The 18,826-nt window shown below is 36.1% G+C and overlaps 1 protein-coding gene across 5 annotated transcripts in view; it reads left to right on the forward strand.

The window, feature by feature from the left end:
* The first annotated feature begins 8,165 nt into the window (after positions 1–8,165).
* rad18 (RAD18 E3 ubiquitin protein ligase) overlaps positions 8,166–18,826 on the forward strand; it is a 37,834-nt gene continuing 27,173 nt past the window's right edge. For 2 of the 5 annotated variants that reach the window (XM_089134348.1, XM_089134347.1), the window contains exons 1-6: positions 8,167–8,365; positions 8,743–8,821; positions 8,938–8,999; positions 9,117–9,187; positions 17,307–17,608; positions 17,894–17,993. In XM_089134348.1, the coding sequence (XP_088990474.1) occupies positions 8,315–8,365; positions 8,743–8,821; positions 8,938–8,999; positions 9,117–9,187; positions 17,307–17,608; positions 17,894–17,993 (665 nt within the window). In that variant the 5' untranslated portion in view covers positions 8,167–8,314. Of the gene's footprint in view, positions 8,366–8,742; positions 8,822–8,937; positions 9,000–9,116; positions 9,188–17,306; positions 17,609–17,893; positions 17,994–18,826 lie in introns of all 5 variants that reach the window. The other 3 variants (XM_089134349.1, XM_039659667.2, XM_089134350.1) reach the window with 2 other exon arrangements.

The following is an 18,826-nucleotide window of genomic DNA, read 5'->3' on the forward strand; positions in this document are numbered from 1 at the left end:
GATGTGCGTGTACCCATAATCCAGCAGAAGTCTGTTCCTAAATGCCAGGGTCTGGCTAAAGGTGATGTGATAGAGCAAAGCAAAAAACAGGAATGGGGCTTTGGAAAAATCTGACGACTATTGAGCTTAAGAAAGAAGCAAATAGTTAATATTTGCAAACAATTTCACTCCTAAATACTTAACATTGAAAAGTAAATATGCCCGCAAGCATCATTTCATGTTGAAAAGCAGAACCAAAAAAACATTGTGGCTATTTTTTTTTGCTAATATTTGTGTTAATACTCTATAGAGTATTCTGTTTTTTAAGAAGACAAATATGGGTATGCAATATTTTGAATGCATTAAGTATGCATTGTAACTGAAATATGATTTTTTTTGTACAGTTATAAACAATTAAATATTTTCTGTGCAGTCCAAAAATGTTGCAAGTCCAATTTTTGCCAGCAAGCATTGGTGATTCTGCCCATGTTTACAAATAAGTACCACGAGGACATTGGATCTTTGCTAATGCAAATTGGCCAAATTACACACTGTTGCAGCGAATAAAAATGCATAAGAGCACACCGTGAGGCCGAATGAGGGAAACAAAACATATTTGGGATAATTACTAAATATTATCCTTGTGGTTTTTTTCTTTGCATCATTGATGCGAAATGTTCCATGTTAACATATTACCTGAGAGTTAAAGAAAATGGAGTCCTTGGACTAGAGAGTGAAAGCAAGCAAGAGTAAAAGATTGTTTGCATTCACTGCTATTCAATCATTGAAATAAACCTGGAACAGTTGTAATTTATGACTCGCATATAATGGTTTGTCATATGAAGCTGATCACTGTGTAGGAGACATTAAAAAGCGAGATTACTTATGTGCTGCTCATTTTCCTGACATTTAAGAATTTTAAAAGTGAGCTTCAAAAGTATTAATGTAATCATAAGTGACTGAGCTGGTCATTTCCTTTTGCCTTTTGTCCTTCAAATAAATGCCACTGAAATTTGTCCTCATGTAATTTGTTTGAACTATCTAGTTCATTATGTGACACACAACAAACAGGACTTGGGTCATATTCAGATACAGTCATTTCAATTACTTGAATGTGTTTAACTGGCTTTTCATACTGGATTCAGTCTTTAACCTGAATTGCGGTACAAATATACAAAATTGTTATCGTCTTAATTCTTCATAAGGAATTTTTTTGGGACTTTCTCTTTTTCAACACCAGAAGTTAGAGATGACAATGCAGATGAATTCTGGGTTGAATTTCATGCTTAGAAAGCATAAAATTCATCCTTTCTTAGAATACCAATTGGTTCTTACCGTATTAATTATATCATTCTACAATTAATTAGTGAAATAAATGTGGAGGTAAGGTTAAGCAATAGTTTAATTGCTCACTTAACATCCAATCGCATATTTAAAAGTCTGTGTCTTAGAGGTTAAGAGCTCATGCAGAAGCCAAAGATGACTTTGTGCTCGGTTTGCACGAATGGACAAGAGAAGAGCTACAGAACAGTAAAGGCCATAACTTCCACAAACATTGCTATTATACATTAAAGAAATCCTGAAAAATAAAGTCTCATTTGCATTCTTCCAAGCATGCACTTGGGAAATGAAAAATGAATATTAGTTGACAATTTGACAAAACTGCCAGAAATACCTAGCCTATTTTTTAAATGCACTATTACAAATTTGTTTTATTTGATCATACTCCATATTTGGAATTGTTTTTTTTATGATTTGGTTTTATTATTTCCGTTGTCTCTAATATGGTTGCTGTGTAGTTTAATTTAGCAGCTGCAGAGCGCCTAAAACAGGCGTTCGTGGTTGGTATTTCTTATGTTTCTCTAAACTGACAGTCTAAAAGCTGCTCTTATATAATCTCATATCCTCAGATCTGCACATTTGAATTCTGAACAGTTTCTGAGAAGAGATGTTTACTATATGTTGATGTTAGTGCAGTGCTGGAGGGGAGATTTGAGAAAATGTTAACTTATTTTTGGTTGTTTGTAGCAGTGGTTCCCTTTCAGTCGCTCACAATCGTCGTAGTCGGCATGCCAACTTTTAAAAGGAAGAGTTTTTAAAACTCTTTTGTTGTTGGCGTCAAGGCCGTGTGACCGATCAGAGCCAATTCAGCTTGCCAAATCGAACAGTTGGTTGCTTGACATCCCTTTATTCTCAAAAACTATGAACAAAATGTGGAAGGTAAAAGAAAGGATGAATCAGACTACATTAAATACAGGGTCACATCCAGCAAGGACAAATATGAGTCATCAATCCAGTGTAAAATCTGTTCTGAAGCAAAACATTCTGAAAACCACCAGTTTTGATAAAATTATTATGTATTCTTGATCTGTATTATACAGTATGTCTCCAGTGGATTATGTAGCAAATTCAAAAACCTTATCTGTTCTGCAATAATTTATCACCTGAGATGTGCTGTTTTTATTTGCAATGTAAATAAATGTTTTAATGATACCAGCTATAATACTTGGTATAAGCATTTTAAAGTGTCAGGGTGTATATTCAGCAAAATATGTTTTGTATATCTGCATTTAGGTCATTTTCCATTCAAGTCAGTGCCTTGCTGTAACAGAATATTTGGCTGCCTTTTTGATTGAAACCCAAGCTATAGCAGCCACAAGATTGCTGTGTGACGTGTTTTTTAGTAATTGAACATCATCCTGTTCCAAATGCGATTGCTGCTTGCAGTGGAACAGCTCTGAATAGTTTAATATCACCTTCTGAGCCCAAGGCAATGAATGTCTGGTTGACAAAGAATCTGGTTACCTTCAACATTGAGCGTTTCTGCATGTGTAGTGTGAGAGAGAAAGCATTTTTGTATGCAAATAATTGCTTTTGCAGGTGTTTTTGTGATCTAATGCCTTTCAGAACCTAAGAAATGCCTATTTTTTTATGCCACCATGTCTCTGTTCATGAGTTGTCTTATTTGTTTGATCTCGAACCAAAAGTGTTTCTAATTCTTCTAAAACAAGGAAAACAAATGAAAACTCCCTCAAAAACATAAACTAAGTGAGCAAAGAATGATCTTGCCTTCGAAATCCTAGTTAATGAGATTGAGCACTGAAGATGTATTGGTTTATCCTCAGGTATTTAATCAGTCAGACTAATGAAATGAATTGAGCCCGAGAACTGATTGCCTGTGACATTTACAAGTCCCCTGAGAGCATGTGCATGTGTTTGTGAATTGACCTCCATAATTATTCTTCAACAATCAGAGGATAATAAATAAAACTGGGACTTTTGCTATTTAAGTCATCTGTGTGATTCAAAGATGATATCTGATATCTATTGTATTAAAGGATAGCTTGCTCAAAAAGGATAATTCTGCTTTAATTTTCTATAAATGCCAATGATTTCCCCCCCATGGACCGCAAAATAGTGGAAGGAGGCTCTTTTTATTCTGAAGGTGAATGGTGACCATGGTGTTTTGGTCAAGCTCAAAAATGGACTAAACAGCATAATTTAAGTATCATAAAAGTAGGTGAATTATTCACAAAGTTCTTTGGCGTAGGCACCGTCCATAGTTCATAATCCGAGGGTAGTGGATGAGCATCTCCTGCCTGAAGACGAAGGGACGCAGCCAACCCCCCCGGGAAGTACCATCCTGGTGGTGGTGGGGAGGATAGAGGTTGTTGTCGTGTCGGCATTTGCGAACTCAAACTCAAAGTACCTCTACAGTAAGAATAAGGACGTGATTGGATAGATTTGAAGGTAATTATGTGACGCAGTAATTAAGTCTTCCTGGCAGAACTTATGCTAAAGCTTTCATTTCTATAGCATTAAGTCTTTGCATTAATTTTCCACCCCCAATATTCAATTATAACAGCCCATTCTCACCCCCAAGGCGTCACTTAACTGACGCCTTGGGAAGCATTTGACCATGCTTCAATATCTGACGCTTTAGGCGCCCTTTAGCGTCAGTTAGATGACGCCCTAGGATCGCGTGTACCCTACCCCCACCCCACACCTAAACCTAACCACGTCCTCTAACTGACGCTTTCCTTTAGCGTCAGTTAGATGACGCCGTAGGATCGCGTCATGTAAGTGACGCTAAAGGGCGCCTAAAACGTCAAATATTGAAGCATGGTCAAAGGTGACGCCTTGGGGTGAGAATGCGTTGATTATAATTGCCATACTGTAACTGTACCAAGATTTTATTCAATCTGCAATTTTCAGGTCATTCTACATATTTTCCCCCAATTAGCTATAGGCTATATTTGAATTAGCCTACAGTCTGGGCTCTGCGCGTCATTTCAGAATATTTCATTTCTTTTTTTTGCCGGCGATTTCTTTATTTACTTTTTGCTTAAGGTCATTTGGTATCATTCATGAAACACGAGCAGAACACATTTGTGTGTAAATCGTGTGTAAAATGGTTCTGGAGTAAATTTTTGGATTCATTAAAAAGTTCGTATTTTCCAAATGTTAGTTGGTATGCAAGAAATCTAGAGGTGCGTTCCATTCGACAGGGTCCCTGCGCAGTGTTCACTGCTCCCTACTCCCTGAACACGGTATATAAGTTGAAGTGGACTTCACTGACTTCCTGTGAAGTGATGTATCGATGTCCCCTTATTCCCTATGCCGTTTGCAGTGCCCTTCGAACTGAACATGTTCGTTCCCTTCGAATTGGAATCTCACTTAAGATGGCGAAATACCATGTGAAGTCCACTTCGCAGTCCACTTACGGTCGAATGAACGAACCTCTTAGGTCTCTAGGCCTACACCTGCTCCCAGCCACACTGCGGTGCGCTTAACATCCGAACGTTTTGCTCATTAGGCTGCATTTTAATTCACCTTAATCACATTTTGAACAGCATTAACAGCATTTTGAAAAAAACTATTTTATATAGTAGCTAATTACATACGGTTTTTCTTTTTAGGCTACTTTTATTATGAGAGCCAGTAATAGCAGATCTGGTGATCGATGGCGGACTCCAGTTTGAATACTATTTTTCCGAAGTGAACTAATTCGTTTTTTGCTGTCAAGCTTAATGTCAAACCATTTTTTTCTCACTTCTGGGACTGTTCGATTAACAGATGAAACTCCATTAACTGCATCTGTAATATGCTGCCAAGCTTCCTTTTGAGGACCTGATGTGCCAAAATAAAATGTGGCATTTTGAATGAACTTCTGATAATAAAACTTCAATTTCTGCATCCGAGAAATCTTTCTTTTTCATTCGCATTCATGTTAATATATGCATATACGTAGATGTCAGTCGGATATAATGGGCCTGATTTATGGTATAATTGAGAATGAACGTGGACGCGCATCCCATTTACGACTGGTTGGAATTCATTAACACACACATTTCACTATCACATCTGACGTTTACGAAGTATTTGTGAATCAGGAGAAGAGTTTTCGGGAAGTTCTTTTTCCGCGCAAATCACTCTCTTGACACCCATTGTCCTTATGGAAAATAAATCTTAAGTGAAATCTCTGGCTGACTGCAACAGAATCTCTTTAAGGATTTGGATCTGGCTCTATCCATATTACCCATGGCTCCATAAAATTTTCCAGTTTCTTAACAGAAGCCCTAAGGTACAGACGTTAGCCTGCGTCAGCCGTTCTTGATTGATGATAGAGGAGGTTCAACAGTTGTCCAATTTAGTAGGAGAGCCAGGTTGAAGGCTGAGATGTGTCAAAAATACTTCATAATGCTCCAAGAAAAACATGTTTTTACAAACATTGTCTAGATTTATCTGAAAGTTCCAGATGAAGCTTGGTCTCAATGAAATCAATGAAATTCTCAATTAAATGTGTTCTGTCCTTGGAGAAAAAAAATTGCAAGCTATCTTCTTTAAAAAAAAAAAAAAATGAAAAAGTTTTTTAGAGCCAAATTGCAATTACGCTATAGAACACTACTGCAATATAAAGTTACAGCGGTTATACATTTTTAATCATCATAGCAGTAAATTTAAATTAGGAAGTCAATAAAGTGCCACCACTACTTGAACTTGATAGAATGTTTTTTTTTTGTTTTTTTGATTTAGATAAATAAAGAAACCTTAGTCAAATGCCCATTGTGGATATTAAATAACCATCTAACGCATTTTGTATAATTGTAACTGCCAATACACAAAATGGTGAAAGCCCCCCTTTTCTACCCTTACAGGTTTTACAGTACTCAGCAATGTATGTCAAACTTCCAAACCTAAAATGTGCCCTGGTGGTCATGGTCTGTTCATTTGAGAACCCATTGTTTTCATGTCTTGGCATTTAAGACTGCAGTCACACTTTGCTTTTCATTACATTTTGCCCAAACACTATTCCCACAAAGAGAGGCACCTGTACACATTGGAGAATAACCTCTTTCAGGTTTAAGTCATTTGCAACATATGAATACTTAGACTTGTCAGTCAGCCTGGTTTGTAATCATATTGATCTAAAATAAATATCTAAAAAATCCAATTGATCCTCAAGGTAGCATCAAAATGTGTGTTTTACTTTTCCATACTCGCATGTCAAGCTTGGAGCACTTAGGTTTGATGATGGCTATCCAAGTCAAGCCTATAGGTAATCAGTCATTGTATGTGATTTTACTTAAAGTAAGCAGTAGTGTTTTTTTTTTACTGCAATATTGTATGAAACCCTCTTTATTCCTACTCATGTCTAAATCACTCTGTTATGTTTTGTTCACATTGTGAGCAGATTTGGCCTCAATTCTTCTTTTTGTGCAATAATATTACTCTACAAATTCCTGTTTGCATTGAATCTCTTTGTTTGGTACAGTAAGTAGTACACTAACCTTTCAGAAAACACATAACAAATTGACCTTAAAATCCTAGATTGTATTTGCCTATAGGCTATCTACTTTTCCCCCCTTAGCCTTGACATTCAGAGTTATTCATTCAATCTCACACCTAGCACCTTGCGTCTAGCGTTATGATCACTGATTTGGTTTAGTGACACGTGATCTGCAGCCTCACTTTTACTGTCAAAATATTTATAATGTATTTTTTTTTCTATCTGCAAATCTGCAAGTCATTTTGAATATTTAAAAGGGAATGCATTTGAGCAAATTACACACATGTGTAAGGGGAAAACAGGGGTAGGCTAGTAGACAACTAGTTTCCGTCTATCTCCATGTTGAACTGTTTTATGTGCTTACTGTCTCCACTTATGATTGTATTATTATGGTTGTCTCGCTGCCTTATCAGGCATGATTTCAAACTTCTGAAGAAGCATAGCAGTTTAGCATACATATCTACACCAAAAAGTGAGCTTTGGTGAAAACTAAACAAATATTTAATTTTATACATTTTTTTCACTAGAAATGTCATCAGAAGTAGAAAACTTTGGTCAAAAATGTAGCCACACACAAACTGACCAGCAACTATCCGCAACTTTCAGATGCCATCTTTATTTTTTAGCTCAACTGTCACCGAATAGAATGCACATTGTGGGATATCAAAGGCAGTGAAGGATACATCTATGTTGCCTTCAAAAATCTATCAGATGACGTTATCTCAGGAGACAGGAAGTGAAGCCATCAGCCATCTCTTGCTTGTCATAGACTGACAGTCGGTGGGCAGATATTAGGCACGTTTGAGATGAGCCTTGCCTATTCTGCCCAAGCCGTCAAAGTGAAGTAATCCACAAAAGAACGGCATTCCAGAGCGAAAGCTATTTTTTTAGGTTTTGATTAAAGATGCTAAAACCAGGACTTTTTTTTTTTCTGTGTAGGTATTAACTTAATTATTTACTAACATTTATTTATTAACATAGATTAATTGTTCACCACAGAATGTGAGCTAACAAAGCAAGGCCTAATCATTAATATTATGGATTATATTAAGGATTAATATAAGGATTACACTGTGGCTTGACCCCTTCAAATGTTTGATCACCAGGCAAGCATGACGAAACAAGGCCTTTTTAATAAAATTCAATAAATATACGAATTATTTGAAAGAAGCACATTTATAGCCTATCTAAAACATAAATTACTTGTTAATTATTGTTTGTAATTATATGCTATTGTTAAATATTTTACATTTTAAAACACATTGTATTCTAATTTAAGGATTATGTTCCTTGTTACTTTAATCTTTATTACTTTAACATCTGGCTTTTGCAAGTGTTCCATCCTTAGTAAAATCTCAAGTTTCTGTCAAAATACAAACGTCATACTGACGTTACGTGAATTCAACCGGAAGTGACGATATTGCAGGAAGTGTTAGCGATGCGCGGGAGTTTATTGTTGTTATCTAGAGAGCTACAGTTCTAATTATTTTGTACAGATTTTTTTTTATCGTACTAAAGCTAATAACAACACAGGGATTTGCATAGATGGCTCAGCTAAATGAAGTGGATTTACCGCCGAACCTGTCATGTCTCAAAGTACGTTCATATATTCAACTTTACTTAACGTTAGCCCTGTTAAAACCAAGTTTATCCGCTACGAATGTGTTGTTTGCTGCTCACATGTGTAACGTTAACGTTATAAGATAAACGCAATGCAGCAGTCATCTGATGTTTTTCTGTTTTCAGTTGTTGTTTGTCTAGATATAACACACACCAATGTGTGTTTATGTTGTTTCATGCCAGCTGCATGCTTCCATGAAATTGAAGAGAATAAATTGCATTGCGTGCATCCTTGTACGTCATTGAGAACATATCACGAAGCGCAGTGTCATAGATTTCCAGTTGTCAGGACTCAGGAGGGATATGCAGGTTTGTTTGATATTAGATCTTGTATATTTTTTTGTGTGCATCAGGGTATGGACACTCTCCTCCGATGTCCTATCTGCTTTGAGTTTCTCAACATCACCATGATGACCCAGTGTTCACACAACTGTACGTATCATATCACTTTTACAGTTCAGTTTATATCCTGTTATGTTTTAATTGACATAATTTCTCTTAGCAAGATACTTAATTATTGCTTATTTTCTTTTTTATATTCCAAACAGTTTGTTCTCTGTGCATACGGAAGTTTCTCTCCTTTAAATTGTTGTGTCCTGTTTGTAACTCGGTAAGTATCAGCATGTAAAAATAATATGAACTCTAATCCAGCTGTCTGTAATATTTTAAGTTTAGATTTTCAATAAACAGTGAGTTTCCATTAATCTTAGTTCAACTCTCCTTGCAGCCGTCAACAGAACAAGACCTGAGGAACAACAGATTATTAGACGAATTAGTTCAGAGCTTCCAATCAGCCAGGTAAAGTTTACATCTTTTTTTAAAAATATAAGCATTTATTTCATTTAGATTATCAGTGAGTCTGATCTTCTTTTTTTGCATTGTTTGTTATGTGGGAAATTGGAATTATGCAAAATGGATTTAAACATGGTCAAATGATATTGGGCATATTGAGTCAATGCATAGAAAAGTAATGTAGGAGTAAAATTCCAAATAATGTTTAAATATATCTCCAAAAGTAAAATTAAGTTTCATGGCATCTGACACACAGAAGCCAATGGCACATGCCACTATGGGTATTGGCACATCCGATCTTCATTGGCATGTGCCAGGGGATAGTGGCATGTGTCACTGACATTAATGGCATGTGCCAGTTAGTGATGCACCGATGTGAAAATTGTGTCCAATACTATTGCTGTTATGGCAGATACCGATATTTACCGATATCGACAACTCTGTATAGAAAACGCATAGTGAGGATTAGGGCTGCACGATATTGGTAAAAAATGGCATTTTGATATTTTATTTTTCTGCAATATATATTGTGTTATAAAAACAATTTCACGAGATGACTTGAATAGCTCTATTTGGAAAGAGTGAATCATTGTAGAATGACTGGGGTGATTTTGTCATGGAGTAATTGGCATGTGCCAGTAGATAGTGGCATTATTGGCATGTGCCAGTGGATAGTGGCATGCGTCACTGACATTATTGGCATTTGTCAGTGGATAGTGGCATCACTGACATTATTGGCATGTGCCAGTGGATAGTGGCATCACTGACATTAATGGCATGTGCCAGTTAGTGATGCACCGATGCACTGCATGCCACAATTCTCATCTGTTGCTTTAATATTGATGACCGGATGTGCCAATATGCATAGTGACGTACCATTGGCTTCTGTGCGTCAGATGCCATGTCACTTAATGTTAATACAGCCTCTCTATAAATATATACTTAAAAACGCTATTAAGGTGTTTGGAGTCGTTTTGTTAGAATTTTACTTTTGCATTTGAAAACCACCCAACCGGAAGTGACGTAACGGGAGGGAGTGCGGTTAAAGTAAGCAATAGGAAAGCAATGGATTACAATGACGTTTGGACACTGAGGAAATTGTAAATTTTTACCCGTATGACGGACCTCAGTCATATAATTATGAGCCTGCTATGCGGCCAAGAGAGCAGTGACGGGTCAGGATTAGACAGAACAACGGTCAGAGGAGACAAATTGATTTGTGGTGTGAGGAGAACAGGGCAGGTGTCTTGGTGAGAGACCAGTGTTAGCTTATGGATAGGCCCATATCCACGTTAGCTGACGATATGAAGACAAAACACATTTTGTAAAACAGTTGTACAATAAGTGATCTCTGACGGATCAGTGACTGATCATGTTTCCCGCCGGTGGCCGAACCACATGACCTGATGAAGGTGCTGTGAGTGAGTGTGTGCACTGGCGGAACCTCACCAGCCCGGCGGAGTCTCACTTGGTTCTTACTTTGGCATCCCATGTTGAACTCCATCATATCACCGGGATTATAATCATCCGGTCTATAGTAAACGCTACAAACTATCAAATTTTTCGAAGCAGATGTAGAAGTGATGTCCCATCTCTTCACCTGCACAAAACACACCCAGGCACGGAAGATAGCACCATCTTTTTTCTTGTTAGGTGACCTGTGGACTTAATTTCCTGACAGGCCATAATTTACCATGAGGTTGAAAATAAATTGAAATACAACAACCACCGAAAAACACACTGAATCACGGCCACTTCTACTGATTACCAACCTACCCTGCACAGAGCCCGGCACACGACTCCCTCTTGTGACGTAATATGACGTGATGTTGGGAAAAAAAAAGTTTTTTCAACACGGACAATGAAACTGTCTCGTTTTCTACTAAATTTGTACCCTTATCTCTCGCAAAATTTTAAATCCTGCATTACTTTTTATATGGTATTTTCATACAAGGTTATATATTTGTTTTGAAAGAAAGAAATCCTGCAATATGCACTTTAAAGCTCCAGTTTGTAACTTACAAGTACCAGCCAGTGTTCAAAACTATTTCCTTGCCTTGGCTCGATTCAAAGCGGTAAGCTTGTAATAATGTTTTTATTCCAGTGGTTTTATTTTTTACTGGTGGATTTCCACAGGAAATTTGAGCATGTCTTTGCGTCAACGTCACATCTGTACACATAAAGGAGGAGTCTTGCCTAGTAGACTGTATTGCGAGTGAGGATGTTGGAGGTGGAGATTTATAGCTTTTTCTCACAGCACTTTATTTCCTGTAATTAAACGTATCAATTTGATGGCAGATCCAGAAAGGTTCAAACGACAATCACAAGTGACAACAGATTCACCCGCTGTAAAATGCAAAAGACTTTTTAGTCTCTAGTCACACAATGCTTTTGTTGTTAACATGAACAATTTGACAACAAAGTATAATTTGCATGGTTTGATGTGATATGATAAGCGATCGTTAGATTTAATCACCTTGATTTACTGCAATGCTTTTTTCCCCTTAGTTGGGCAGAACAAAAGTGGATGTTACATGTTCAGATGATAATTTAGGGAATTTATAACATACATTCTTATGTTGGTCATACTTCCAAAAAGCAGAAGTGTGATTCCAATTGACAATATCCACGCCACCGTGGCAACTTAGTCTCACATTCTCCTCAAAACATCGGATTCATTCTCGCTGTGCTGTGCCGAGGCACAACTCGCGTAAAGTTGATAAATCCGCGAATAACTGCAATTGCAGATTTCTAATAGAGATGGCGACAAAGAGGAAAAAATGCGGACTGCAACTTTAAACTCTTTAAATGGTATTTTCTTATATGATTAAGAAGGCTTGATCACTCTGTGAATTATTTGCAATTAATTTCTGCACTCCAGATTCTACTGCTGCACAAAATGTGTTGGCCTGAATATCCGTCTGATAGAAAGTCAGTTGTGGGTTAATAAATGGGTAGTGATAAAATTGAACAGGAAAAATTCATTACTTTAAATTCAATGGAAAATACTTTGATATTGGTCCGTTTTTGATATATGGACAGAGTGTGAGGTCATATTCAGTCTTCATTTGCTCAAGGATTTAATCTCAGAAGGTAAAGGTTGAATCTGGTGCATGTCACTCAGTCTGCATATATAGAGACTTCTGTTATTGGAATATGTTGGTAGACATGACTATGAATAGAATCCAATGAGTGACTTAAAAAGTAAAATAAACTATTATAAATTATGATTACCTTTTAAAACTACATAAATTCCACATACATTTTTTGTCTTTAGCTACAAAGTCCCAAACATGCTGATTGATGTTTGGTCACAGGAGTTCTCTTTGAATTGGAACTACAAATGTTGTTCCTATGAAAGATAGCTTATGCTTCAGTTCTGCCATGTGCATGAAACTACTATCCCTGACAGTAACTCTATATCCATCAATGTATCCTTAAGTTCAAGAACTTGCCTGAAGGTACAGTATCAGAAAATCAGCTAATTTATTAGAATTATGAGATTTACTTAAGAATTAATGTTAGTGCTTTATTGATTGCAGTGTCCTCCATCTCTTTCTCCCAAACTTGAAAATGTAATTCATTTGACCTAACGTCCAAGTCTGCCATGAGATTTGGAATTTTCAACAATCAAGTGGGATTTTATTTTCTATATTCAGGTCTATATTTGGCATACTTCACCTGCTGCAGGACTCAAGGAAGCTGCTCGGCCATATTTCTCTCCAAAGAGTCTTAAGTTCTCAGACTGTAGAAAAAACAGACATACAAAGTCTTCAACTTACTTAAGAAACTTGACAAAAAATGAACAACAACAAATGTATATGCTGTTTATTGTAAACCTACTATCCTATAGTAAGACTTTTCCCATGTGTACCACCTCACATTAAGTGTAAAAGTGTAAGTCAGTAAGTAAATAGCCAGAGTGCACAGTAGTTTTTTTTGTGATATTGGGTTTTCAGTCTCTCTATGTGCTATCAGTCTCCAAATCAGTCTCTCTATGTGCCATCAGTCTCCTCTGTGTTTACCCATGAATGTGCCTAGTTTCAGATGGCCATCTGTATGAAGAGAAAGATGCCTTATGGGACAGTGTTTTAATTTCCTGCTTTTTCAGAGTGATGATGTCAAAGGCATGTGTCATCTTTTAGGACAGGGCATTGGGGACAGTTGTTAAGGGCTGTAGTTTAGACATACCATTGTTTTTTTGTGCCTTTCTTTTTGTAGTGTATCTTGGGTTGAATATCTTTTTGTGATTTATTACATTCATATATGTGTACATGGGATTCAATTTTAAAAGATCACAATCTCGATTCAAACATCTTATTCCTAAATGAGAATGATTTGTCTGTCTATTAAACCTTTGACAAGTACGATCACATTGGAACATTCATATCTGCGCTGACGCAGAAGCAGCAGCTGTCATCATGTATAGGTATGAAACAGCGTCACAAAGCTGTGGTCTTTCAGCCACACAGTATCATTATTTAGTTTACAGTAAATCAAAATTGTCACAAAAGTACACTCTGATAAAAACGCTAGAGGTCGTCCGATTCATCGGTTTTGCCGATATATCGGTACCAATAGTTGATTGGTGGAACTATTGTTATCGACCAAAATCCACGCCGATAATTTTTCCGGGTTGTGTCCGTTGCTACAGAGCGAGAGCGTCCTCTAGAGGACTAATAACAAACTATCAGTAGCTAAGTTGTTTACGAATCAGAAACGCATTCGATTTCAGTTATTTTTTAACACTTCAATATATGTTGTTATTTCAATTTGATAATCATCAAGTGTTCTTAACGAGAAGAAAATAAAGTAAGAGACTATACATCTAATATAGGTCTACATCTATGTAATTTTAATGCTATAGCCTTTGCAGTTTTTTTTTTTTAAATATGGCCATCTTTAAGCATGACTCTTTGGATTTATATGAAATGGTGACACTTTACAATAAGATTCCATTTTTAGCATTAACTAAGGTTAATACGTGTTATAGAAGTATTATTCACTGTTTGTGAATTTCAACATTTAGAAATGCATTTTTAAATTAAGTTTTCATTTAAATTTTTTATTAGATCTGTTATTACCTTAGTCAATGTACTATAAACTAACATGAACGATCAAGGTAAAACTGTATTGCTCAAAATAAAATAATGCATGCAGTAAAACTGTAAAGTTCATGAAAGCTATATTACATCCTTGTTAACAAATGGGACTTGCAAAGTGTTACCTATGAAATTTACAAATGTTCTAAGTTATAGCTAAAAAAAACACATATTTGGCCTGTAAGATTTTAATGTAGAGTTTGTTCTGTAGAAGTTCTCACTTTAATATATTCATTTTTATACATTTATTTCGTTTAGCACATTTCAGTTCAGCACTGTTTTATTTGGAGTGTTTGTTTTTAATCCAGTATCAATGTAAAAAAAAATATCAGTTGAATAATCGGTTATCGGCATGCATGGTCAAACCTAAATACTGGTATCGGTAAACCTATAAAAAACTCAGTACTAGCGATCCAAATTTAATGGAAAAAACAAAACAAACAAAAAAAAAAACCCTGGCTAAACAGAGGAGAGTCTACTGGCAAAGAGAGAGCACAACAGAGCTTCAAAATTCATCAAAAATCAACATTGGTTTGGCTTTTATGATGTGGTGAGAACTTAGGGATTTGTGATGGTGTAAAAGCAAGCGAAGTGAGTTAGGTATTTTATTGGACAGATATATTGCCATATGTCGCTCTCTAACAAAGTTCATTAAAACATTGTATTTTCTGAACGGTCATTTCATTGCACTTTTTTTAGCGCTGTGTTGGAATTTATTTTCCCAGGAAGTCCCGTGAATATTTTGTGAGTAGTAGGATAACCATTTTCATCCACACAGTCAGGCAGAGCCGAAGCACAACCAAAACAATGATCTTCCACAAAACGCATACAGTCTGTTTAACCCCTAGAGGGCCAAAAATTTCATTCATTTTGTCAGAAGTTGAACCTCTAGTAAATTACATGTTATTGAGTTTAGTTGTCTATTTAGAATCATGGATGAATTGTAATAATGTTTTTTATTCCAGTGGTTTTATTTATACTGGTGGATTTCCGCAGGAAATTTGTGCATGTCTTTGCGTCAACGTCACATCTGTACACATAAAGGAGGAGTCTCGCCTAGTAGGCTGTATTGCGAGTGAGGATGTCTCTATTTTAAACAAAAACATTGTGATCCTGCTGTCCTCTGCTAGGCATTGAGTTTAGTGGGAAAGCTAGTTTTCTCCCTATATTATAGACCTTCTTTGTCACAATGAGTGCAATTAGCCTTGTTCTTCCAGGTCTGAATATCGACCCGTCTGAGCTACTGCTGCTGCAAGCACAATGTCTTTGACTCTTCCTTGTCTTGTTGTCAGAAGATCAAGGAGCTTCCAAAGAGATCCAAGTTTGAACAAATGAGTTTCCACTTCCATACAAACTAGAAAAGCCTTTTTTTTGCCTTTGTAGGCTTTTTAAAGTAAACAAGGCAAACTGATTTTTTTAAGCATTACTGAAGAAAGGCCAAACAATTAGGACAGTTTGTTGTTTATAAGTTAAAGGGATCAAATAATTTCTCTATTTTTTTTTTTTGCATTTTATTTTATTAGGATAGTCAAGACTATTTCTCCAAAAAACCATTTGCCACCATCTGTCTGATTGTGTTTTGTCTTTTTTTTTTTTTGTTGCTGTGTCTTTAAGACTTCTACAAAAAACAGCCTGTAAAATGAGTAACAGTGCACCCAGTGGCATAATTTACACATGATGATATTTCAGAAGCACATATTACACACATACTCTCAGATACTTTGAACACATTTTCCTAATTTGGTCTAGAGTCGGTGCATAAAATGTGCATCCTGAATCCTGTTATTTAGGCTGTTCGGCTCTTCTTTTTCTATCTACATTTTCATTTAATCTTAACTGATTGGAAAGAACCTAGAAAAGCACATTTGTTTATTCGTTAAGGGGCCAGATGTATTGTTTTGGGATATAGATCCACATAGTGAGTTTTTAATGACCTCAATCTCGATTCCATCCTGTAAGTAGAGCTTTCAGGACATGTATTACATCTAATTTTTAGCTTAACAGGAAGATGGGGATTGAGGCTTTATCTCTCCTTTTTTTCTTAGGGTAATGGGTGAAGATTGGAATTTATTTCCTTTTTTAGCTTTAGTCTGTTTGTGGGTTTAATGAGATGTTGGATCTTTTGTAATAGCATTGACGTATAAGGAGGTAAAGTCACTTTTCAGATGTTAATTTAGACCAAAAATGGTCACCACCACTAATACCAATTGGGACACCTTGTTTCTTTTTCTTAAACGTTTAATTTTGTGTGCATATATGTGGACTAACGGTCAAACAAAGAGAAATAAAAGGTTTCAATATGGAAAGTGGCATTTGCACACCTCATTGACTCCACTTTATGGCTCTGTAATGGCCTTACAGCCACTCAATGTGTTTGTTGGCTTTCCACTGTCATTTCCACTGGAATTGTGAAACCGACAGGTGCTTGCCTGCATGCATTCACTCCCTCACACTCTTCCTTTTATGTACTTCTTTCTCGCTCCTCCTGCCCTTCTGTCGAAATGATTTTTCACAATTTCATCTCTCACTCTCCCTCAGTGGGAAAGGGGAGATATTCGAAGGCTTACACATCGTACAGAGAAGCACAGTACTGCTGTCAAAAACACTTTTACTGACAAACTTAGTGTCTCAGATGAAGGCTGCTCAAACAGCTTGTTTTGTGTCCTTGGCCCAGTTTATGTTCTTCAAATGTGTTTTTATATAGATATTAGAAGTTTTTGATATTAGATATTGTATGTGCCTTGCATATACTTCATGAACCAAATTACGTGGAAGACAAAAATATATAAAAAGCTAGTGTATATGCACAATTCCAGTTTATAGAATGCTAACTATTTTTGAATGGCCAAAGTATTTATAAAGTGTCAATTTAATAAACTTGTGTTAACATGACTACATTACTATATTTAAATTAGAGTGAACGTTTCATAATATGATTAAAATATGAGTTAACTAGAAACTCCAACACCATTGTCAGCATTCACACTTTTATTAACATATTGTTTGTAACTCTCCATCTCCAGGCAAACGTTGTGTCACTCAAACTTGGAATCACCCCCTATTTCACCTCAAACTCCAGCTATGATGATCAAAGGCAAAGCAGCAAGACAGAAGGGCATCAAAAAGGAAACGAGCACCCTCAGTCATTTTTTCCAAAAGAAGAGCATCATGACCCCAGTCAAATCAGAACCCGTGGAGATGTGCATGGAATTGCCAGGCAAGATCAAACTAGAAAGTGTGGAGGAAACCGCAATGGTAAAAGAGGAGAAGATGGATATATCAGCTTTTCCTTCAACATCACAATGCATTAAGCCGGCGGTTAAAGGTAACTAATGCCACATATGCTATTTTATTGCATTTATTTAGATTGTATGTTTGGTATAATCATGCATATTAGTTAAATGTTAAAAATATTGGATTTAAAAAATATGTGGATTTTATTCATTGTCTAAGAAAAAAAAACCTAGTTGTCCCCTAATGCATTATATATATATCTTTAAATCCTTTTATTCACATCTCATATTTTTTTTTAATTTAAATGGCAATGTCTTTGTGTTTTGCCTAACTGTGCTTTTTCTAATAAGATATAATCTTCAACAATTTGTTGCAGTGGAATGTCCTGTCTGTGAAGTGTGTGTGCCTGAACAGCACATTAATAAACATCTGGATATGTGCCTGAGCCGAGACGACAAGAAAGAGGGATTGAGAAGGTATGGAGAATATTTGCCCTGTAATGCAATAGCACTATGAGAAGTTTGATGAAAAAAAAAAAAAAAAAAAGTATTTTCTTTCTTTGATTGCAGGACGCATTTAGTGATTTTCTAGAGAATCTGCTAATTGACCTGCTGTTATTTAAATTCAGAATCGTCGGTTTTTGTGCAGTAGGTCAACAAAAAACAAATGAATAATGAATAACTGACATAATGTTGAAAGATATTGTTCATTTTTGTTGGCGAAAATTATTTCAAAAAAGAATCCAATCCAGGATTAAATGTGGACAAAGGGGAGTGATGCAATAAATAATGGATAAAGTTTAACAAATGAACTGATTGCTGAAAACTTTTCTTGAATAGATAATTAAATTTAAGTAAACCTCGTTCTGTGGGGTAAAATTATGGCCACTTATAAAGTAGCTGAAGAGTAGTTGTGGTTAAAGAATGGATTCAATCCTTATTAAATAACATTTCCTATAAATTATAGCTTGTCTGCATCCCTCCCCCTCTACTAAGCCACCCCTTTTCACCTGAAGGGCCGACATTTGGTGTGCATGTCTGATTGACAGAAAGAGTGATTTCATTTACTGGACACCTTGAGGGTAACGTGATGAATGAGGGTGTGTGTCAGCACTTCTGTGGTCTTAAGACCATCCTGACATACTAATGCTACAGAGATGAATGAAATGTGCAGCTTTTCATGCTTAGCTGTCTATATTTTTGTGTAATAGTGTTGGGTCCGATACTTATATCTTATATTTAATATTAGGTATAAGTAATAATTCAAAATAATGTGGAACACAAAAGATATTTTGAAGAACATTGGGGTC

The sequence above is a fragment of the Pimephales promelas genome, chromosome 8 (genome assembly GCF_988280905.1).
Source record: "Pimephales promelas chromosome 8, fPimPro1.hap1.1, whole genome shotgun sequence".
Classification (NCBI taxonomy): Eukaryota; Metazoa; Chordata; class Actinopteri; order Cypriniformes; family Leuciscidae; genus Pimephales; species Pimephales promelas.